This window comes from Aquila chrysaetos, chromosome 20, assembly GCF_900496995.4.
Source record: "Aquila chrysaetos chrysaetos chromosome 20, bAquChr1.4, whole genome shotgun sequence".
NCBI classification, from domain to species: domain Eukaryota; kingdom Metazoa; phylum Chordata; class Aves; order Accipitriformes; family Accipitridae; genus Aquila; species Aquila chrysaetos.
Window position 1 is genome coordinate 19,638,953 of NC_044023.1, and position 24,403 is coordinate 19,663,355.

General features: G+C 41.9%; 1 protein-coding gene across 14 annotated transcripts in view; it reads right to left on the bottom strand.

Moving 5' to 3' along the window:
• FOXP1 (forkhead box P1) overlaps nt 1-24,403 on the bottom strand; it is a 392,273-nt gene that overhangs the window by 43,515 nt on the left and 324,355 nt on the right. For all 14 annotated transcript variants that reach the window (XM_030043708.2, XM_030043705.2, XM_041118643.1 and 11 more), the window contains 2 exons: nt 20,304-20,508; nt 4,030-4,134 (listed from right to left, as the gene is read on the bottom strand). In XM_030043708.2, the coding sequence (XP_029899568.1) occupies nt 4,030-4,134; nt 20,304-20,508 (310 nt within the window). The remainder of the gene's footprint in view (nt 1-4,029; nt 4,135-20,303; nt 20,509-24,403) is intronic.

A 24,403-nucleotide genomic window follows, 5' to 3' on the forward strand; every position in this document is an offset into this window, starting at 1 on the left:
TCACACACACACACCCCCCCACCCCCCGCTTTCCCGCCTTCCGCCCTGAGAGGGATGGGTGCCCTGACGCCGGGCCGGGCGGCTGCAGCCTCGGCAGCGACGCTTCCGAGCTGAGGGGGCTTCAACCGGGCCTGCCAGGAATTTAAAAAAAAAAAAAAAAAAAAAAAAATCTAAAGAGGCATCTGTAGAGGAGCCTTTTCTCTGCCCTTGCTACCTATTTGATTAAAAAGTCTCTGCTGTGCGAACTGCGGATGATTTCACTGCAGAACATTTTGACATGCAAATGATAGCAATTAATGCCTTTGAAACAATTTATGATTTCCGGCCTACTTCAACATGTATTAGCATATACCTGGTTTCTTTAATATACACTTTGTTTTTCCAAAACCACAAACATAGTTGCTGGAATTTCATGTGGAAGTGCTTAAGGGGTTGAAAGTTAACACCTTTGTGAGCCGAGCAGTCTCACAGTTGCTGCTAAACAAAAGCCTCTTTGTAGAAGCTTTCTCGAAATGTTTTCTTAACATGTTCCAAGTAGTTTTAGGCAGGCAACTAAAGTAAACAAGATGTTACCATGATAAAAACACTTGTGAAAACATTACAGAGTGCACTTAGTAGTTTCTTTCACATAAACTCCCCTTCGTTTCATCAAAGTTAAATGCACATGAAGCAGATTACTAGCATCGCTGCAATATAGGATTGCAAGATCTCTCCAAAGGTCTGTGTCCCTCTTTTAAAGAAGATACGATTTAAAAATGCTATAGCCATAATTAAGCACATCTAAACCACAAATTTAAAAAAAAAAAGGGGGTGTGTGTGAGGGGAATAAAACCCTACTCGGTCTTCTCCTTCATTTTTTGCCCTGGATGCCTGGACACCTTGCCGAATAAACCATCCTCCCTCCAGCAGGGATTTCCTGAACAACTTGCCGTATAAGCGGTATATATTTCTACCTGCAACGGTCTTTGAACACATGCAAATGAAATCAAGGGTGTAGTCAATTTGGAAGGAAAGTCGGTCTGTGCTACTAATTGCTCCTTTCGTTGCCGCCTGCGAGACGGGCCGCGGTGAACACGCGAGACACGTGTGCACCCCCCAGCCCGCACCCTGCTTCCCGCAGCTGGGGAGAAGGCCATCAGGTCACCGCGGTGAGACTGGACTCGGTTTTGGTTTTTAGGCTCGGGGAGTATTTCTGGAGCATGCAGGGTGCTACTGTTTCATTAGGCTTAGCAGCAGCCCCTGCTGCTATCAGTTAGCTCTAACTGATACTGCATCACATGATAACCAATGGCTGATGGAAAAAAAAAACGAACCAAAAAAACAACACGAAGCAAAACAACAACAAAAAAACCCCCAACGCTAAAACTGCAACTTATTTCAAAAAAGAAATAGGGAAATAAATGTGTACAATAGCCCGTGTATCTGCTGGTTCTGATAAGCGTCCTCCTGTTGGCTGTGAGTGAAAGACAACTAGGATCGTTATTTGTACAGTATTTATCTTTGAAATCAAGGGCCCTGTGGTGTACCTCACCTTGGGAACAAACACTACAGAACGATCACAGAAGAGTGTCAAATCTCTGGTTTTGATTTACCAACAGTTATGATATTTCTTCCTCAAGAGGAAAAGAAATGAACCATGTTTTAGACCTGCGAGTCCTTTTTTCTCCCTTAACTGTAGAATCATTTTATTGGCGTACAGGGCTTTCATTCCACATGTAACTTCTCTTTGCCTTTTCTAACAGGCTTTTTTATGGAGGTAACTGAAATTAAGCAATGCTTAATTGATACACGGACTGTATTTCACTTGGTAAACAAGAGCTTTTCTCTTGAGGAGACTGTCGAAAGAGCTTCACGGATTATACAAGTACCAGAAAGAAACTTCCAAGCATCTACCTGTTATCTTTTCATTGAGTAATGAATTCAGATAAATGGCAATATAATTTAAGGACGGACGCTCCACAGGAGACTTGGAAGGCTATGGTATCATTTTACAAGGCAATGCTCCCTTCCTAACAGTGTCAATACGCTGCTCGGGGACATTCATTTCTGCATTCGTTCTGGGTTAAATATCACTCTGAACAATAGGACTTTGTCTGGACACTGTAGAATTTGGATAATGAGAAAATTTACACGAGCCAATGGGTTTAAGAAAGTCATACAAAATATTTCTGTTGAAAGGTTTCAGTGGGGCGGGGGGGGGGGGGGGGGGGGGGGGAGATTGACGATAAGTGAGTGATAAAAGAACCAGAATTGTTGGAGCTGGGAGTAGATGGAGCCGCTTCAGGTCCAGCCTGGACTGGTAATGGTTTTCAGGTTATTCCTACCCATGGATTGCCCCAGGTACCTCCTCCAAGTGAACTGGTAGACTCAGTCTACTTACTGAAACACCTCCAAAATACCATATAAAAATTAACCTTGCCTCTACCTATGCCATGTGACTTAAGGGCTGTATTTTCTGCTCATGGTCATGTCAAGCAGTCCACTGCTCTGTAAGAAATCTTCCTGAAACCAACAGATGTAATCGGGAACAGGGGACTAGCACAGAAAGCAAAGGTGGCATACTCTGACCTTATGTGACTACACATGTTCTTTCAGTATCTAAGGCTACCACAGCACCTTTCCCTTGCATTAAACGCAATAAAAATTAGAATTGTTTTAATGGTCTAAATGCTATAGTATGGCATATGAATATGAATGAGCTGGCAAGTATGGCGAGATTAGCATTTATTTCACTTAAGTGAACAACAGGATGAATTAAAAGAAATGAGGCCACCCTTCATGGAAATTTATGACTAGCACCTTCTTATTTTGTAATCCTCTTGTAATGAGAACCTTCTCATTACTGTACCATTCCTTACTTGTAACATGTGTTTGTACTAGGACCAGTGCTGCTCCTACTGAATTCAGGAGAGTTTTTCCCGTGGAAGCAGAACTGGCCCATTCTGTTCTGAGAGCAAAAACCTATCTGTACCATCTAACGTTATCCAACAAACATCCTCTGCTTGCTGTTGCCCCGCCGTCCCTCACATAAAAATCCAGGGAACTGCCCCAGAAAGAATAGATACAACTGAACGTTTTGGGACTATTTCTACTTAGCCATGCTGAAGAATCCCATGTATTTATGTGGACTAAATTCATGAGATCACCACTGTAAATGGGAGCAGAATTTGATCCTTTGTGCATTTAAATCATAAACATTGCTTGGGCGGTTGCTCTTTTGTGATCTTACAACCAAAAAGCCATTAAGTACTTGAGAAAAGATCAGTGCTCAGACCTTCAAGAACCTGGATGCACCCAAAGCATATGTGTACCTGGCAATCTACCCAGACGCAAAACTCTTTTGTGATGGGAACACTCTTTGCTCCAGCTTGGAGGGGTGAGGTTGATGGTTTAGCTGTGGAGCAGCCATGTGTAAGTTATTAGAGCTCTGCCGGTCCTTCCTTGCATTGGGATGCACGCATTACCACATACTAGTCCATAATGCACTGTTTATGCAACGCGTAAAACTGTGTTCTTTGGCAGCAAGGAAAGGTCTGCAGCAAACTGCAGGGGCCCAATTAATATAATTATAGTTTATTTTTAGTAGTGTAGACTTTGTTCATTAGTTACTTATTTGACATAAATTAAATTTCACGTGATGTTCTGCAATTCTCTGTTTAATCACAGAGTTAATTTAAGACTAAATTTCTAAATTAAAGTGAAATCAAGGTTAAATCAAGGTTGTATTGTTTACATTATCAATATGGCAACTTAAAAATTATTTAAATAAATAATAATAAAAAAAAGGCTGCGGAACTGCAAACACTCTATTTTATAGTAATACACTGAGCAAGACCATACTTTCCCCATGGGGCTAATTTACTATCCCCTGTTAAAACGTTCTTGAGCCTGATCCAAAAGCCACTGAAGTGAAAGGGAGCTCTCTGTTGACTTCAGTGGGCTTTGCATCAGGCCCACGGTGAGTGACAGCACACAAAATTTCAGGGCATGCTTTCTGTACAATGCAAATGCCAAAAAAACCATCCTTACTTTAGAAACGACTGGAAGTCTTCACATACTGCTTCACAGCCCGGCCATTTGCATACGCCGTGTCCATAGAGCGGATGGCTGTGTGAGTGCTCCTCGTGGGATAAACTGCAGGAGAGAAAGAGAAAAGCGGAAAAAGTGGCGTAACTGAAGGTACCGTGCCAATTAATCTTCACAAAGACTCTTAAGAGCAGCAAACAACAGATCCTGAAACATCCCTAACATCTCACGGTACCCACCTGACTCTGCCCATGGTTTTTCAAAACAGAATTAAATACCATTTGCAGTGCGAAACGTGTCATTCTTACTTAGCTATCCTCCTACATTTCATTCATTAATTAAAAGCTTTGTAAAGAATTTAAATTAACATGGACGGGGGAGAAATCAGTTGACAGACCTGCTTAATATCCTGCTTGATATTTTGCTAAGAAATTTATGAACATTGCATATTTACAATTCAACTTCATCAGGAAGAAAAGTCATCTCCATACAGCAGTGTATTCTTTTAACACAATACAACCGGACCCGAGGCTTTCCTCATTGCTATAGAAAGAGGAAAAGCATCAAGTTTGCAGCCTTGGCTTTCCCACCATTTTATTTATTTACTGTTTTTTTGTTTTGTTTTTGTTTTTTGGGTTTTTTTTTGGGGGGGGGGGGGGTGTTCCCCCCCCCCCCCCCCCCCCCGTTACAGGCTGTTTCTTTGTACAAGTAGAGCCCCCTTATGTCCCAGTAAAGAAGATTCAAGATGTATTTTCAAATGCAAAATTAATCATAAAAAAAGGAACCATGTAATCAAAGGATTCCTCAGTACCAGGGGTTAGTGGGGGCTATTAACCTTGCTAAGATTTGGCAGGAACGTCACAGAGCTTTCTAACTACTGAAACCAGGGTTAAAGAAAAAAATTCATATGAGCACTAAGGGGTTAATCCTTCAGCGGGATTCCAATCAATACGTAATGATTTGGCTGCACTGATCCAAGTCATGAGACGCTTTGATCCGGGCCATGTGGTGCTCAGGGAAATGTATCTGTTGCACTAACTGATGAACCATATTCTAAAATATCTTCTTTAGTCAACTTCTGCATGGAAACTTCTTAAGTAAAGGAATTATTTTTGCAACAATTTCCATAACCTTAGATGACTTTAAAAATAAAATGTCAAAATAATATTGAAATCTGTATTTTATGCTCATACACATATCTATTTTTCATAGCAAATCTTTTTGCTACAGTATGCCTGTGCCATATTATGAACTTCAAACATACACAAAGGATATGAACACATACCAGCATCTAGGTGTGGCTTTTATGACTTGTTTTATCCTGGATTACAGGTAACGTTATGGATAAACGCCTACTTTTTGCCATTTTACTTTTATACACATGTGGAAATGCTGTTTATTCTTGTTCTGTAATATTATCTGCCCGCATACTATAACGAAATTGTATTCTTGTATTATTTCTGATGCACTGGATAGCAAGATCACCACAGAACATACCCCTGAGACGTTATCCCAAATGCAAAGAAGTTGCAAGAGAAATTCTTGCCCAGATTCTGCCACTTCTGAATTTAGACCCAACAAGAATCTGAAGATAATTGAAGGTGGGTTTTAAAATTATTTTTCATTTTTTTAAAAAATTAAAAAAAGGTACAGATCTAACTAGAAAAGGTATTACAAATTGTAAACGAACCTATTTCTTTATTTCATTAAAATCTTATTTTTGGCTGTTTACAAATAGTTCTTCAAGCATAAAAATATATACGTGCAAGGTAATTTCCTAAAAAAAAAAAACCAACCATAGGTAAAGATACTTACAAAGGCCTTTTCTGTAAAGGAGTATTACTCTGGTCTAACTTAATCACTTTTTTTAAAATGTGCAAGCGGGGAGAAGCTCTATCAGTTAAGTTTTTAAAAGAACAAAGGGACCGATGCCTGCCTTGCAAGGAAATTAGAAAAATGCTACACCACACATTTCCTCAGCTGAGAAAGAGGGAGGATGGCTGAAAGAACACCATCCACCCAAGCCAGACAGGCATATGGTCAAACGCCCTCCATACGCATCAGAAACGAGTAATTCAGAAAATAATGGGTTTTATCATCTGCTTCCATACCTGATACAGCAAAGGGTGAGAAAGTAGGCTTTCATGTTAACACTCCATTAAAGTCCACAGAGACTACATACAAAAGTTACGATTTCAGCGTGTTTAGCAGAACCCCCCAAAAATTCAGTGTATTAATCTACACAGCGCGCGTTACCCATACACTAGGACGACAGCAGAAACGCTGTGTGTCGCCAAGTAAGGAGTCAGTCCCCTGTGGGTTTTAAGCACTGTAAATCTCATTATAATATCAACAGGAGTCACATGGCTTAAACCCCCAGCAGGGTTTTTTAAAGTTTCTCTGTGAGAGCCTGAAGGCCATGGCCAAGTCAACGGAAAGAGCCCTACCGAGATTAGTATTTATTTTTTAAATCCAAGTGCAAATCTCTTTTCTTTCCAGGGAACTTGCACAAGACAAGACAAACTATGTAGGACATGATACCCTGGTGTTGTGTCCAAAGAAAATGACGGAATGACCAAGAGAGTATCAAACTGTAAATGATGCTCAGGATGTCAAAGTCTAGCACTGTCAATAACCAGAAAGACTGGTCTTGACTGTAAACGGGAACTTAAAAGGTCATTTTGCTAACATGACACTAAGTGTAACATACTTAACACCTACGTATAGCTTCCACTGCCATTCGACAAAGCAGAGCAACTACTTCAACGTACCAAAACCAGACACTTCAAAAAGAAAAAACACCTCAGTATTGAAAGACAAATGCAGGCACCCTCCGTAGGCAGCGTGCCTTTCCGAAGGCAGCTACTCCCATCCCGCTTGGGGGGGTTTCAGCGGTGCCTTTCGGTGACCTTTATGTGTCAGTGTCAGATTACTGCTATTTTATCCATCCCACTTTTGAAGACATTCTAGATTGGCACTTGTTCCCTGATAGAGCCTGAAGAAGCACCTCAAAACAAAACAAAGAGCGGGTTTATACAGAAGCGGATACAGCCAGTGGAAATGAATGGAGAACTCTGTTTAACTGATCTAAGTACTCACTTTGTTTGAGCAAATAGAGGTGGAAAATGAAGATTTTAATCCAATACATAAACAAACAGCTTTGTGGGCACAATGCAATCCTATAATCTTAAATTGTTCAATGATATTTTGTCTGAATGCAAGCAGTTTCTGTAATCTGGATGCATCCTTGGTCTCGCTGCTGGAGACAGACTTTTAGAAGATCTGAGCATTGGCAAGCAGAAGCAGGTTTTAGGTCTGTTTGATTTCTAATGACACATTAGAGTAGGTGTTTGTTTCTGTCACCCTCTCCTTCCCAGAACGCATATTCGTGGTCGGGTACTGGTGATGCAACACTAGTTAGTGGAAGTGATTTTATAACAAGACATAATTTTCAAAGAAGCAAAGATATAAATGATGTAAAAATCAAGATTATGTGGGGGTTTTTTTCTCCTCATAAGGTATCTGCATACAAAATACTTAACACAATAGAATTATTTCCAAATAATGCAATAGTGCAGTGTTATTACATCAAAGTACAGCAAATAACCCTCTGGCAAGTAAAACGTCTTGCATAAGTCAGCTTATTCATGACATACGAGAGAGTAACAAAATCCATGTGGGAAGCTAAAAACTGTGTAAGTGTCCACTTATTTTCTGCTGCTTCCAGCCCGGTTTCCAGTAAGGAGGTGAGGGGAAGGGAGAAGGGCCAGGCACTTCCACAGCTCCTCTGTGCTTGCCGGATAGAGCAGAGTTTTTACCTTCGCCTTCTTCAACCTATGTCGCTTCGTAACCCCACGGATCTCCAGAGGGTCTGGAAGCAAATTCACCACCTACTCTGAGAGAGATGGCTGTCGAAGCTGGTACTTGCACAGCCCCACTCACCTGGACCACTTCAGCCATTTAACTTTTGGAATACATCTGCTGTGCTACAGCATCACTGAAGAATCACACTCTGGGACACAAAACCATGGGAGACAGAGAAACCACAGACAACTAAGCCCGCACGGAGAGTAAATATGACAGTATATCCCAAAGAGAGACAGGAACACACTGGGTATTGGGGAAAGTAGCGACCAAAGCACTAGCATGAAAGCTACCGGTGCTGTATGGTTTAATTCAACCCATACTTACTAACCGTGTGAAACTGGGTACCAGGCTCGTACACACTGGCAAAAAAGTCATGGGCGGATATAAAAACCAGCCAAGCAGAAGCGTCAGTAATAGTACTTCTGCCACACAGTGGACCGTATCTTAAATATTCATGATGCTGACATACTTCATATTCCACTCTCTCTCTTCCACATCTGCTTGGGCCAACGATCTTTGCCAAAACACTGGGGGAAGTCAGTGATGTAGAGAAGCATCCTTGATTTTCTATTACAGTTATGAAGCATCTGCTCATGTTCTAACGGTGCAGAGAACATGCCTGAGCCACCTGCACACTGAAAAATCAATACCACATCTCCTGCTTTCCCCTTGGAAAGGGTTTGAGCAGAGCACCCTCAGAAATTGCAGAATTGCCTTTTCTTTTTAATTTTATTTTATTTCTCAGGGGCAACGGGAAGTGACCTCATCTTTGCCCACTGCCATGAAACGGATGTCAGCGTACGGTCCAGGCAGGAGCACAGGGCTCAGTCTCACACCACATTCCCCCTCAGCCTGATGTGGATGACACAGTCGTCGAGGCAAAATGCCACGATTTTGGTCCTGTACAGGAGGAGGAGGAGACACAACTGGGAACCAACACAGGTCTCCTGTACTTGCGACTGCCTGGTGAACTCTAAAGCTCATCAAAAGGCACCGACGGAATAAAGTTGGTGAAAATGTCACAATCCTCTGAGTCAGAAACACTCGCTGTATTTGATTCAAAATCAAAACAGAAGCAGTAATGATTAAATCCTTGTACCAACTGTACTCGAATGCAAGTTCCTGCCTTCATAGCAAAATCGATTGAATAAAGATGTGTTTTGCAGTGAAGTTGCACTGGTGTGAATCCCTCTGAATTCTTACTAAGGTGGCTTAGCAGCTCCTTCCTCTCTAAACCGTGAATTTAAAAAATGCCAGTATTTAAAAAAAAATAAATAAAAAAGTCAAGAAAAGTATTAAGCCATATACTGAAATGGACTACTACTAGACATTCATGCTTCTGTCTAAGCCTCGGTAACTGCCCAGAAAGCAGGTATTTGATCTGAAGAGAGAACTGTCGGAGCCAGGTAAATGCCTCTCCACCACTGGATAATGCTTGGCAGAGGGTCGTGGGCCTTCGGGAAAGGCGGCATTTGATGTGTGTGGCCAGTGACAGCTCTTTCTAGAACTGGCTTGCAAATTTTCGGATGCTTTTTAAAGCTGCATTTCTCCCCTTCGTCACTACTTTAGTCCACATCCAGACCTAGAACTAGAAGAAGCTCATGTTTTACATCAAGGCCTATTGGAAGTAACAGGAGTGGTATATTACATTTTAAATGACTACACCAATTTAAGACAAATCAGGTTAAAACTGCAGCCTACAGGCTGAAATCCTGTCTTCTAATCGGTGTGCACTAACTTGTATACTCCCGTAGTATAAGAAAAAAAAAAAAACAAAACCCACCCAAAAAATACCAAAAACCAAAAAGCAGAGCTGTAGCATTGCTGCTGTACACAAGGCTGGCAATGCACCCCGAATCACTGCCCCCCATCCTTACAGCTCTTGTAGCACTATTCTCTAAATGCCTGTTGCAAGGCAACAAAATCTGGCTAACATTCCCCTTCTCTTCTACCCCCATCCCCACTGCAAAGAGTGGAACCAGACCGGATAATTACACACATCATCTTCTGGTTTTGATCTATGCACTGACGGTTTGGATTATTAACCAACATTATGAACCTCTAGCACTCTCAAAGTACTACGTACCTCTTCCAGCGGCACCCCCTCTTCCAACCGCGCAGCAGAACTGCCACAGGGCCAGGACAGCCACTGCCCTACATCCTTTTCTTGGAGGAACCGAACACATTTCTAGACCATTTAAAAGAAATGCTCATTGCAAAAACCCCAGTATTGAATCCATCACTTATCTCAGGTGGAAGTTCCATTCCTGGACTTGAATTAACAAGTTTCTCTACTATTTAAAACTCTTATTTTTTACTTCAACCTTGTGCCTAGGTACTGTAGTGAAAAGTACATCAAATATACCCAGACGCATGCAATTTGAAACGCTGGATTTTAAATTCAGCACTGCTAACTAATGAGAACAATTTTTTCCCTCTTCTTCTTTGTAGCATCACTTCATGTACTTACATACCATAATCACATCCTCCTAGAGCCTCTATTTTTCCAGGGTGTAGATCTTTAATTCCCTTTAATCTGTCTTCATAGCCTCTTCCCTCCAACTCCTTTATCATCCTAGCTGCTCTCCTCTATATTTGCTCCTGCTCCTCTTTATCCTTTCTGCAAGAGAGTGGCCAATTGTACATCACACTCTCAATGCGGTTTAACTGGTTCTGCATAAAGCAGAACAGGAAAAAAGAAGGGCTCGGATGCAACACGCATGTTTATGCCTCCCATGACTGCATTTACCTTTTTAACTAAGACATGGTACAGAGTGTCCCACCTTAATTTCTCAACCCCGATTATGCCTCAGCCATTTCCCACACAACCAATGCTGAGCAGCTGACGTGTCATGTCAAACCAGCAGTTTGGAATTTTTATTTCCTAGCCGGGCTACTTTCTACTTATCCCTGCTAAATCTCATTTTATTCCTCTCTGAACAGTCTCCTAATTTATTCAGATGAAAACGGATTGATTCGGTATCTTAGTTTAATTAGGAAAAATGTGATCCTACCACTTTCTTGGGGTTTGGTTTTTGGGGTTTTTTTCTTTTTTTTCTTTTTTTTTTTTTAAAACTGACTTTCGGCACAGCAATCCCATCCCTTACACACCCAATTCGTGTGGCAGAGGGAGGTGGCAATGGCAAGGCTTTGGCCCTGATTCAGCAACGCTTTTAAGAACACGTGCAAGTTTAAAAACACAGGATTAGACCTTGGACTTCACCGAGACTGAGGTGTAAAATTACAAATGTACATACATACTTTGTAAAAAGATCCTGTTTGCCAACCTTATTTTACTGTAATTTATATTCTGTTGTTACATTTAAATCTATAGTAAAAGAAAACACTGAGAAACAAGATCTATTCTTGTTTAACAAAATTATATTCTGTTACATTTAGAGTTGAGGCAAGTCTTCCATCCTTATATTAACCGGCCATACGTCAACAAATATGATTAACACAGATTATCCACGTCAGTATTTTTCACCCCTGTCCCACAGGCACAACAAAACCCGCGCAGAAGCTGACTGTCACATCGCATACAGCCTGGCAGCTCGCTGGGTGAGCCTTCACCCACCACACACCCCTGCAGCAGCTAGGAAAGTGCCCTTTGGGAAAAAGCTTATAAAAAAATAATTAAGATAAATACTGACTCCAAGGGAGAAATACAGTTGAAGTATTGAATTCTCTCTGCCACATGCTTTCCCTCTGAAGAATGCTATTTAAAAAAGCACTGAAATCAAGAGGACACAAGCCTACTTCCCCAGGGAAGCGTGCTGAATCATACAGGTAGTGTAAATATCATATGCTGCTGCAGGTGCTAGGCGTCTATTTGTTTGTGTTTACTAAAAGGCATAACAAATAGTCACACTAAAACAGAACAACATTTGGCATTGGAATGATAGATACCAGAGCAGCCATAAATCATGTTCACTTGTTTATACTCGAACCGCTGTGCAACCATAACAGTTCAGCCCCCCTTTTTCAGAGAGCCTCTGTGCTGTGATTTGCCCCTTTCAGGGGCAGCCACCGGCTCCTGGCTGGGCAGCATCGCAATGCACGGTACTGAGGGGCTCAGCATCCTTCCCAAGTACAGCACACCCAAGAAAAACCATGCAACATTGCAAAAAAAAAAAAAAAAAAAAAAGAAAGAAACAGACTTGCATGACATATATGGCCAGCCAACATCATTTACAGCTTTGCAACTTCTGAGTTAATTCACAGTATAAACAACGAGGAAAATGTTTCTTCCAAGCAAGACTTCCTGTAAACTGGTCATTAGAGCGGTGCTGGGCGCAGGGCTGGTGCACCTGCTGATTAACCATGCACTCCAAGAATAAACAAAAACTGAAGCCAGCGAGATTGTTCTGGAATTTGCTTAGAGCTGGTTTTTCTTCCCCCATGTTATAAATTGGATTCTACAATAAAACAAACAGCAGAACATAGGTTGCCGAGAGTTAAAATCTACTTTTTACACTACATTGACCACAGCACCCACAGGCACAGCTACAATGTCTTTCTATGAATGGGACAGATTGCCATATGGATGCAGACACTGAACAAGCTGTACAACTCCTGGCGACAAGTGCCTAGGGGACTGTCCTATATTAGCACCACCTGTGCTGTGGAAATTGCGCTCCGTGTATGAAATGGTATTTAAGGGCCCATCATGATGTTATTTTTGAGTACACACAAAAAGGAAAATTACAGTTAAAAAGAATTTGCTGGCTAGCGGATCTGTTGCTCAGTTCCTGAGATCGTTTCCCAAAGGAATAGTTATCTTCTTTATTCACGCAGCCCAAAATGACAAGCTGCAACACATATTAGCGGTTTCCCTGCCTGGGCTTATACCGTCGTTTTAATGAGAAGAATACACTTTATAACATACATATGTCTTTCCTGGTCACACAGAAGAAATTACAGCCCTCTCACCTTAAAATCACCAGCTATATGGAAAAACGCCCTATAGCATTACACAAATGTTGCTCCAGCAGCAAGCAATGCAATATAGATTTTCCTCGGGCTCCTTCCCCCACCCCTCAATGTGCAGCAGGTAGAGCCACAAATCCCGATTACCAAATTTCAATGTGCATCTCACTACTTTGAAAATATAACCCTGTCTGACTGACAAAAATAGAGCTCCTGATTAGCACAAGATGTCGAGGGAGGGGGGAGAAGGGAAAAGAGGTTTGAGCAGTACCTAGCTGCTCTACGAAAAGAGATTTCCCCTTCTCCAAACTGCAAGAAAAAAAGGACGCCAAGAAAAAGAAAAGTAAAATAAATTGAATTAAAGAAAAACAGTTGTAAAGTGAACATTACAACCTGGGAAAAATGATGTCATTTTATTGAGAAACTCATTTTTTTCCATTAAACCATAGTGAAACGGATAAAGTTTATACAGCTTAATGGTGGAGTTTTACTTTAAATGCTACTCAATATCTTAGCAGTACGATATAACATGATATAACAGCTGTCATACTAACTGCTCGATTTTTATTGAACAGCAGAGAAAATAGTCACACAAAAATCACCTAACTTCTCCTCTAGTTTTATGGCATTTTCAAGGGTGTTTCTTTTCCACTCTCAGGCTGTGATATGTATGATAAAAAAAAATAACACAGCTCTTCATTAGCTCCCTGCTCAGCTCTTTAGGACAGTCAGATCTCCTGAGCAAATGCTGAGGAAGGACAGCTTGCACACAGGAGGAAATAAAAAGAAACAGGAATCCATGGTGCAGTAAAACAAAAACAGGTCCCTTTTTAAGACTACTACATAAACACCTCTAATAAAAGAAGAGGACAAATTTTCATTGGACTTTAAGTATTTAGACAGGAATGTTTTAGTAAAAGTTTAACTGCAAAGTGCATGCAATTAACCGAAAGCCATCAGCTATTTCTCTGGTATGTAAAAATAGCATTAAGCTGTATTAAATGCACGTGTAAGTATCTCAGTTGCAAGAAAAGGGAGGAGATATGCAAAGCACTCAGATATCAAACAATGATCTGTTGGCCAGATGGAGGAATAAAACAATACATATGCTAAAATTTGGAAAAGTTCTGTTACGCGTCTGCCAAGGCTCACCCAATCTATTTTAAGGGCTTTTTGATACATTAGCTTAGTGTTTGGAGTTGTACAACTGATGGTTATTACACGGAACCAGAAAGCAGCAAAGCGTTGGTGTGCAGGAGCTCCCCGATGCCGGGACAGCTTCCCGAGGACGGCGAAGTGTCAAACACAGCACCCTTGTGCAGCGAAGGGCCACACCACGGCATCACAGACTGGTTAACTTTGCATCTTTTGTAGGGAAAAACAAATAAAATAAACTAGAAACAATTTTCCAGGGTTTAGCGAAACAATTCTTTGAAAAGCATAATTTGATTAAGGAGCTCCCGGGCAGACTGAGGAGCAAGCGGTATCGTACAACTAATTTAGCAGGTTTCTCAAAAACGTGAGTGCCGTAGCGGACAGTAGGTACGGGCAATGCAAAGGACGCTACACACCCGAATTTGAAAAGCACTAACAATAAGAAGTTCCTGATAGGGCTTAAAACTGAAGATTAGCAACTCCAGGTCTGAGTCACGGCTGATATTTTTTCAAAGCTGATTACAGAGAGAAGTGACTCAGACAGGGAAAGCGTATAGTAACTGGTGGTGATTTCTTTGGCAGGGGAGCGAGCGCCAGGGGATCAGGTAGCGGGATGCTTTGGGTTGTATCTGCACGTAATAAATGCCGACAGCGGGGCCAGCGCTCCGCTCCGGCTGTCGCAGCATCGCCGTCGCTGAACAGCCCAACTGGCCTCGCGGCCATCGCACCTGCACCAGGTGCAATGAGAAGAAATACAGCAGCCATGGAGAGAGCGGGATGGGTTATCGGATACGCAGCTGGGCATCCAGGCTCGGCTCAAGCCTCCAGCTCCAGCCTGGCTCCGCAGCGAGGAAGCTGCATGGAGGCACCGGAGCTGCTCAAACCGCGGGTAAGAACGTACGGGTCACGATGGGGTTTGTGTACGTGGAGCAGCTAAACACCATCTGGGAGGAAAGGCCCCAGGAACACCGATTTCTTAAGGGAGAATGGATTTGAGGTAACCTAATCTAACAAACTCTGCTGATTATAAAGTGTAACGAGCTAAAATCAACTGCACGGAGCAACTGAGAGGAGCCGACACGGATGAGCAGATTTGATGCTGGCACCAGTGCAGAACGAATGCCAGGGACTACACGGAGAGGCAGGCCAAGAGAGGATCAGGCCCTGGGAGCATATGGACTGCAGGCTGAACTGTTTCATCCCGAGCATTAATAATGGACTGAAGTCTGTAATTCTTAATTGTGCTGAATCCTAATGCCCTCATCAAAGGGCCTTGGGATTTTGATGGAGGATCAGCTGGCATGGAAGATAACAACAGTAAAACACAATGCATTAAGCCTAACCAGCAGATCAATGGTCTGCCACGCTGCTTCTCTCACTTCCCTTCGGAGCCTTCTCCAGACTCCTTCCTCCCGCGATGTTGGCAAGAAAAAGTCTTTTAAAAATCCCCCTGTTTATCCCATCTATTTTTCCTATGAGATGGATGCTTGCTTATGTGGAAGGGCAAGACTCAAGCATGGTTGGAAAGGATATAAAGACAACTGGGGACAAACACGGGATTGCTGGCACATGGAGAAAGGTTTCTTGGACATGCAGCCTTTACCTCCAACTCTTCACCTTACCTCTTGCAAACAGATGCATTTCCTAAATTAACAGGTCTGGACCTTCACTAACTCGTTTACGTACAGCCTCCATCATCCTGTCGCTGCTGCCGTCAATACAGGACGGTGCCAGGGGATGGGACCAGCGCGCAGGCGCCCGCACCACTCCACGGCACCCCCAGACCTCCCAGTTCAAGCCCAGGCTGGAGCAACCACCGCTCACCGCAAAACGCTGATGAATTCTGCACCATTCTGCTTTTCCAAACCTACCCGTATTGGGAATATTCCCAAGGATGCAACGTTTCAGGATGCCCACTGCTCATCAGGTTATAAAGTTAGCAGTCACCTAAAGCAGCTGGGTATCGACCTGCTTTGTTTTGCTGTTTTTCTTAAGAAAATAATCAAGCTTGCCCCAGATAAGATGCCGTGGAACGAGATGGAAAGCGGGTACTGTCCTTGACATTTCTAAGCACAGCAGATGTACTTAACTGGCTCCCGTTATTTATTTATTTATTTGTGTAGAGAAAATGCTTGTTACTGAAGAAACCCAAATGCTGATAAGATGATGAGAGGTTTGCATGCTGGTTGATGGTCTCACTTTCGCTTATCCTGAGTGAATACAAGTATCTATAACTAAATATTTCCCTTAGGGTACTGATGACTGAGGTATGTTTATTGCGTTGAGTGAATTTATATATATAATCAGCACAATAAACATTATTAAATTGTCTGAGTAAAATCAAAGCATGAAACACACAGTCAGTGCTGAATTCTAATGATGCTGAATGCCCATGATTGCATGGGGAAAGGATCTTAACAAGCCTTGATTTGAGCTTTGGCATCCGCCTCACAAATCACACGAAATGTTCTCTCTTTAATAGTGCTGAATATTGATAAATGTCTCTGCACGGCACAACAGGGAAGTTGGTCTCTATTGGCAATCTTTACCAAAGTGTGTTTTTTCCTTCTCTACACTCAAGGGTTTACCCTGAATGATTTAATTATAATTTTCCTTGTGTAAGACAAATTAAAGAGGAGAGTAGGAGTGTCATGCCAAAGCAGATTATTTATCTCCTTAACAGATTGCTGTGCACCAAACCCCAGAGCTGCTGCTGCCGCTACTTACAGAAACCGGGCGAAATGTGGGACAAAAGCATAGATGTAATATACATTTAAAGCCCAAATGAATGAAAGCATTAACCCATTATTTATAGCTGGAATTGTTTCATTCCTGTGAAAGCCATACACACAGAGCACGCAGAAACCAAGAGCAGCAGCACCACGATGCTCCCTAGCCCCTGTGCAGGAGCGGAGGATGCCTCCTGCTTTTGAACATATTTTTGCTTTTCAAGCATCCCGGGGTGACTCTGGCCACCCACCTGCCGTTTGCTTTTTCGCCATAAAGGAGAACTTTTGTTGTCACTCGGCTCCGAGCGTGGCAGCCCCACGCAGCCGCAGCGTGGCCAGTGTCACCGGTGACTCCAGAGCTGCGTCCCCGCAGCCTGCGCAGGACTAAAGCTTTGCTGTGCGCAACTGCGAGGCTGGGCTCGCGGCACGGCGACGCGTGGGCATGCCAAGCACCCAATGACTGTTTCTCCTGCTATTTTAAACCCCTTGTTTATAACCAAAACGTGTTTTTAGGCAAGACGTATAGCAGACCTGCTGCTCGCCCGATGACGTTTGCGCAGGTGCCTCTGCGGTCAGCCGAGTGCCTCCTGTCTCGCAGGTCTCGTCGAGCGGCCTCGCAACCTGACCTGTGGGATCAGGAACCCCGTAAAACACAGCCTGAACTATCCCAGTGACATGTGCTGGAGACGACAGCGACGATAGTAACTCCCACATAAGCAACTTGCCTCCTGCAGCCCACTCCTTCTCAAAAGCCCAAGAGGAAGGGGGGGGAAAACAGCTTTACAGCACACCCTAAAAGTTAATGTTACCTGTATATGATTATTTATTGCTGCTGGGCAGTCGTTATGATGTGGCTGTGCTTAACTGTTAGGACACTTACAGCTTTTACTATGTGCTTTTTATTGTTGTTTAAATCTAAATAAATAGCTCTTGGTTGTATCAGACCAAAGCTAACAGCCAGTTGCACAGAAGGTGCAGGAATGAGACAGGGGGAAGCCACAACCCAAAAACCTGCCCTGGCCAGCCCAAGCTGCGGACTTGTGTGAGGGGAGGTGGAAGGGCTGACAGCTCACTTGTGAGCCCTTCCGACAGCCCCATCTGACCCGAGCTTGGGCTCGGGACCACCTCCACAAGTCCCCTTGTGTTTGCAAGCTCAGTTGCAGTGCTGAACAAGAACAAACATGGATCTCACTAAGTCTAGCAAACTCGTGCTCCCACCAGACCCATGTTTTTTTTCTAGCCTTAAACTTTGCACTAAAAAAATTACCAAAACCCTGCTCGTGCCTGTGCTCTCTCTTTTCTAATACGCTAAAATTTCACCTTCTGTGAGCTTTCAAGTATCCATCTGATGGCAGAGCACAGCTACCCTTCCCTCACTGCTCACTCACCACCCCGAACGCCCTGCCTGTAGATAAACACCCTTTCAGAAAGGGAACCAGTGCAACACATCTCAACAAGAGGAGTTTCTGTGTCATACGAAATCCAGGCAGGCACCACAGTGCCTGATGAGACTGCAACAAAACCCTTAAGTGCATCAGTAGGCATTCTTCTGCCTGTAGTCTCCTGCTCTACTTATGGATAAAGATGTAATTCAATCACTGCAGCAAATGGATGGCGTAAACCCTCCATGTACCAAATAGAGGCAAGATAAAGCAAAGTCTGTAGCTCTCTTATTTGTATTCCTAAATATACCTATTTTTGTATTTTGATATTGTAGAGAACTCAATAGATACGTAAGAGAAGTATAATGGCAAGCTTTAACAATACAGCTATCAATCCAACCACTGAGGATTTTAAGTCTTCTAAGCTAAGACAATCTCAAACAATACCATGGAATGTTTATGCCTTCTTAATTAATTTATTTGGAACTTTACTAATAAAAACATATGTACTGCCTTTTTTGTAGACCCAAAGTGCCTCCAGGCCACAACTACAGGACTCAAGACACACCGATTTCCAGTTCTGCTTGACAGTACACACAGGGAAAATTCTTACTTCAGAACAGATTCCTGTATTTCCACTAGATTTCAAACTAAACAGCAAAGGCATACCGTTTCCTTGGTTAGATTGCCATTAGCAGACAGCACATGCCTCTCTTCAGCGAAAGAAGATCCATTTCACTGCATGGGTTTTTATTTTATATACTTGGTAAGAAAAACATAGATAAAAAATTTATTGAAAAGTCATAAACCCGTCTTGTTCAGCTCTATATGCAGCAAAAAGGGAATTTAATTGTTTAATAAACATCAAATTGTTTTTAGTGTCCCATGTAAGTCTTCGTGAAAACCACGTCCTCGACACTTACATGCATTATAAATGTATACGCTGACGTTCCCCCACATGTCCTTGCAATGGATATAAAATGATGCCTCACACACACAGAGCAGTTCTTTCGACAGTGGTGTGCTCTCCTTTAAAATCTATCTATTCCCAACAGCACTATTTTCTTAATATTAGAAAGATATAAGAGGTATTTATATAGCTTCCCTATCAATCGACTTTCAGACCACCAGAAATATAAACTCTATGGCTTAAAAATTCCATTATCCTCTTTCTAATGAATGAAAGGAGGACGGAAAGACAAAGCCATCAGTTTCCATAAAATCCAGCTTTCACTAGCGTCTGCTATAACATTTCTAGATGGGCAAAGGGACTCTCCTGAATGCAAAGAAGCACTGCCCTCCCCGCTGCACCCACGCTGCTCGCGCGCTCCCAGAGACCCTTCTCCTCCTCCTCCTCCTCCTCCTCCTCCTCCGCCGGCAGCGATGCCGAGGCTGCAGCAGGCACTGGCACCCACGGCCCGAGCTCCTCTGGGACCGTCTGTCTCACCGTAAGCAAAAGTTATGTTGTTAGACACGCCTCAGTGAAATCTGGGGGTGTAAAGAAACAAACCTGCAATAAAGCATCCTTCAGAATACAGCAGAGCCTGCGCCGAGAAGCACGTCAACAGACAACCCCTGATTTAAGCCATTTCTTTTAACAATGCAAGCCTAGCAAGTATAAATTAACTCACACTTTTAAAAGCCAAACAACACCAGTTAGCTAATTTTATCAGCACTAAAAAAAAAAAAAAAGAAAACCCACTTTGTTTTAGAGAAACCTGGTAAACGCATGCCTATCCTGTCTCGTGAAAGCAGGTAAATACAGAGTAAAAAAAAGGCAAACGTGTTAGATGAGATGGGGCACTGAAATTTGGCAGAAAAACAGGTGGTTAAACAGCCTGTACTGACCAACAGATTTTTTTCCCTTGCCTCCAGCCTGCAAACCCAAAGCACTTCAAGACTAACACCACCCCTGATGCAAAACTCAAAAACACAGCTTAAGGTCTTCACAGTTCCCCCCAATACGCTTATCCGATGCCCTTCTAATTAGCTAATTGTGCCCACATTGATCCAATTAACAAGCCATAAAGATCCAAACAAAAGGCGCGTATTCTGCCCAGTGGAGACTCTATTCAACCACGCCAAAATCAGAGGGAGCAAGATGGGGAGGACAAAACCGAGGCCAAGGCGGTTGGCCACCGCTCCCAACAATTTCGCCATCGTTTCGGCACGCCGTTTGGAGATGCTCACGGGTGGAAATCCCGCCGGCACCTACCTCTCCCGTTTAGGAGTGTGGACCGATAGCTGTCCGTTAGTTGAGGCGTGCGGGTTGATGATTAAGGAGGTCTTAGACGGCGCGGAGGAGGAGACGCAGGTGGTGGACAGGTCCAGGCTGCTGTGGTTGTTGCTGGCTGCCTCCTCCGCTGTGTGCGAGCTTGTCACTTCCTTCCAGAGCTGCTGCAGTTCTGTTGGAATCATGCCTGAAACAAACAAATTGGATAATTAAATCAATTAACAGCTAATTCGGCCGTCTTCAAACAGTAATTAAATCAAAGAGTCAGTAAACAAAGCCTAGTGTTAGTTTTGTGTGTGTGTGTGTGCATGCGTGTGTGTGTTTTTGCGCATTTTTTTTTTTTTTTTTTAAAATAACTAAAGGCTAATACCGAACACTGCAAGACTCTGCTACACTTTCTGGTGTGACACCTGCAATACCTGTGTAATGCAAACCCTAATGCAAAACCTGCGGGGCAGGTGGATCCACGCAACACGACACCCACCCCAAACACCATGTTAATTATTACTATTTTTTGTAATTTTTAGACCAGAGGGTGCAATTCCAGAGTCCCTAGTCAGGCAGAAATCCCCCTGAGCTCACAGCAAGGCTGACAGCAAAGGTGGTCAAGAGCTACTTGGCAGTCAGCTGGAGAAATTTAATTTCTTCAACACCCCCCCCCCCTCCAATTTTTTTTTTCTTTTTTTAAGGAAAGTGAATACTTTCTGAGCTGGTTTTAAAAGAAAAGAAGGTCTTAGGAAAAAAAAATACTCAGCTTTATTATTATGACAACACGAACCACAATATGACTAATTTTGTGCTTAAGTTTTAAATGATGACAAATAGCTTTGTTATTAAATACAGTTTTTATTAATCACTTTTAGACATAAATTATGAATTCATATTGTCTTCTTGAAATGCTTTTCAAATTTTAACAGTCAAATTGATTATACTATGATTATTTCATTAACACACCTATCTTTCTCATTAATTTTGGTTTCTTGAACTGCTCACTTAATTGATGGATGTGTCTACTGAAAAACTGTGTAACTTTCTATACAAGTAACACTATTATTACTGTCAGTTCTTAAATCAATGCTAATGAGCCATTCAAAAGTAAAATGAAAACATAAAATAAGCTTCAAGAAATAATCATAAAAAGAAAAAAATATGTATTGTTTTAATTGTGCCAAAATGGACACCAGGGTTAGGACACAGCATTCAATAAATAATGCAAGTGAAAACTTTGTAAACTCCAGTGGGCCAAACCGAAGGCTGGAAGGGGAGCCGCACGCGTCAGCCTGACACGGGCTCACGCTGAGATCATGCTTTTGGATAAAGCTTATGTTTGTGACATGATCAAACAAGTCAAGTTTCTCTCACTGAAGACTATTTCAGTGCTCTTTCAGAGAAGGCCATGGGAAAAAATTAGCAGTAGAGACGCATCACTTAAATATTCAGGGAAAAAAATAATAAAAGCCAGTGCCTGTGTGTTTTTAAAGAGGTTTCTCATCACTGTGCTTCCAGATCATCGTTTGGATGACTGTTCATTGTTTCACCATATTGTAGCACTGGAGCTATCCTAAGGAAACCTGCCATTTTCTGAGTGTATAGCAGCAGCTCACACAGGCGTGTATCTCACCCAACCTAAGGTATTGAAATAAAAAAATAATAAAAAAAAAAAAGGCAGTATGCATTATATTCATTTGAAACACATAATAAAAAATGCCAAGGTCTAAATTTAATTTATTTTTGTCATTTAGAATACAATGGATAGATAATCATCTCAACGTGATCAGCCAAACATCTTTACTTTGCTAAACTGTTAAAGATTTTAATTATGCTAGCTTTGGAGAGCACTGGTCTAATGAGGCGATAGACTCCAGAGAATCTAAGTGGTTAAGAACTGTGAAATGAGTCTGATAGGATTTTTTTATATTCACCGTGGATCGTTTGCATATCAAAGAGGAGTAAATTATTGCACGACAGACCAATAACCTTCCCCGCCTTTCCGAGAGTAGCATTAACAAAAACAGTTGGTCTCCGGTAACGGTTCACTACAAAAAAATGCTAAAATCCTTAAGTATCTGCAATTAATATATATTATGAAAGAGGCTTCAATTTATACATTAAGTGATCAGATATTCTTAGGACACATCCGTTTCTCTAAAGCCACGTCATTTTCCTTTCATCAGCCCCAAATGCCAATTATATTTTGATGGATTTTGTCCCAAATGAGCATTTAGTTATTAGACATATTCAATTATTACTTGTCCCCTGAAATTAAACCTCTGAGCAAATTAAACAAAGAAAAAGGTCAGTACACAAGCCTATGTCCTGTTTTGCTGTATTGGGGCTATTATTTTCAAACACCTTGCAAAGTGACAGTGTGGGATGTATTTTTAGCTAACACGCTTGACAGGACTGTCTGCGCACTAACAATTACCTGTGAGCACGGCTGACCCTTACACCACTGTTTACTCAATTGAAACAATAGTGAATAGACTTGTCTGTTGATGATAACATATTGATATGAGACCATATGAGTCGACACCTATTTTTATTTTCCAGAATAAGCAAATAGGGAAAGAATAACTGGCTTCTTTCCCCCCCCCCCCCCCCCCTCTTTTGCCACCACCCCCTTATCTGGATTTCTGCAGGTTTTTAATTAGAGACAGGCTAGCACTCGCTCTCCCCTCCCTGTCCCCCTTTCTTCTCTCCCCTTCCCTTCTTCACCCAGTCACTTCTAGATCTACTAATGCTTTATCCCAAGGAAAATCTTGCAAGCGTTACATACACATAATATTCGTACCTCGCTGCAGATCCTCTAAAAGTCGACGTGTTTGCTCTAACTTCCTATACAAGCGTAACTCATATTAGCACTAATGACAACTATACTGCGTATTGAAAGAAAAATAAAATACACCCAATTGCATGGGGAAAAAATGCTGGAGATAATAAGGAGGATTTCAGGCTGGGTGACATTAATTTAAAGAGTTAACTGTGATGTCATACACATCTGCACACAACGCCTCGCTTGAAAATGACTACATCACTTGATTAATAAAATAAAATTTTAAAGAAGCCTCTCTCCTCCTTCCCCAAATTTAGTTCTTTTAGAATAATTCTGAAGAGCATTCCTAACTAGCCTGTCAGACCGGGCAGCTGAAAGGTATGCTCATTACTCACCCGGGGAAAATGGTTAAATAAAATAATAGAAGAAATGGTAAAAGCAAGTCAAATAGATCCACGAACACTCGCAATAAATTATGTACTTTACCATTTAACAGTTTCATTTTAACAGCGAGAGCTAAATTTTAAGTCAGATTCCCAGAACTGCGCTGCAATTACCCGAGATCGCTACCGCCAGTGCTGCAACTTTGTACGTCCTAGTAACGGGATTTAGACCTGAAACTGCCAAATCTACGGGAGCAATCAGGCACCCAGACGTCTCAGTCCTATTATTTTCACTCACTGGTGATCTCAAGTGTGATTTGTAGTTTCATTCTGCAGATACTAAAGATCTAGCTCTCGCAGCTCAGAACACTGCTGAAATGTGGTTTATTTTTAAATTGCTACTATGTACAGATGTAAAATCTAGATTATAGATGTGTCTAAATACAAAGCAGCAAAGATTACACAAATATAACATTAAAGGATGTGCTATTTTGTGTAAGACAATAGGCGAGCACTAAAAACTAAAATGAAACTAAAATACAGCTTTAAACAATGTATTAGTTCTAAAAACATAACAAAAATATCACTTATGAAGTAGCATTCTCTCCTTAGAAACATTTATTACTATTACAGATACTTAAGAATAAAAGCAAAATGCTTTTAACCGACTTCACAGCTACATTTACTAGAGGGAGGATTTCAGTTCCTTTTATATGCACATTTACAGTATTTGTCTCAGTCTTGCAAACTGTTCTGAAAACCAAAGGGCATGATATATGTAATTTTTTTTTTAAATAAGAAGTGTCCATTACCAATTATTTTAAACTATAGCCCTGGCTCTTCATTGCATTTTTCAGGACAACTAGTCCCCTTCATTATGAAAGAAAATGTAGGCACAGGTTTAAAAAATGTATGTTGTGGGGACA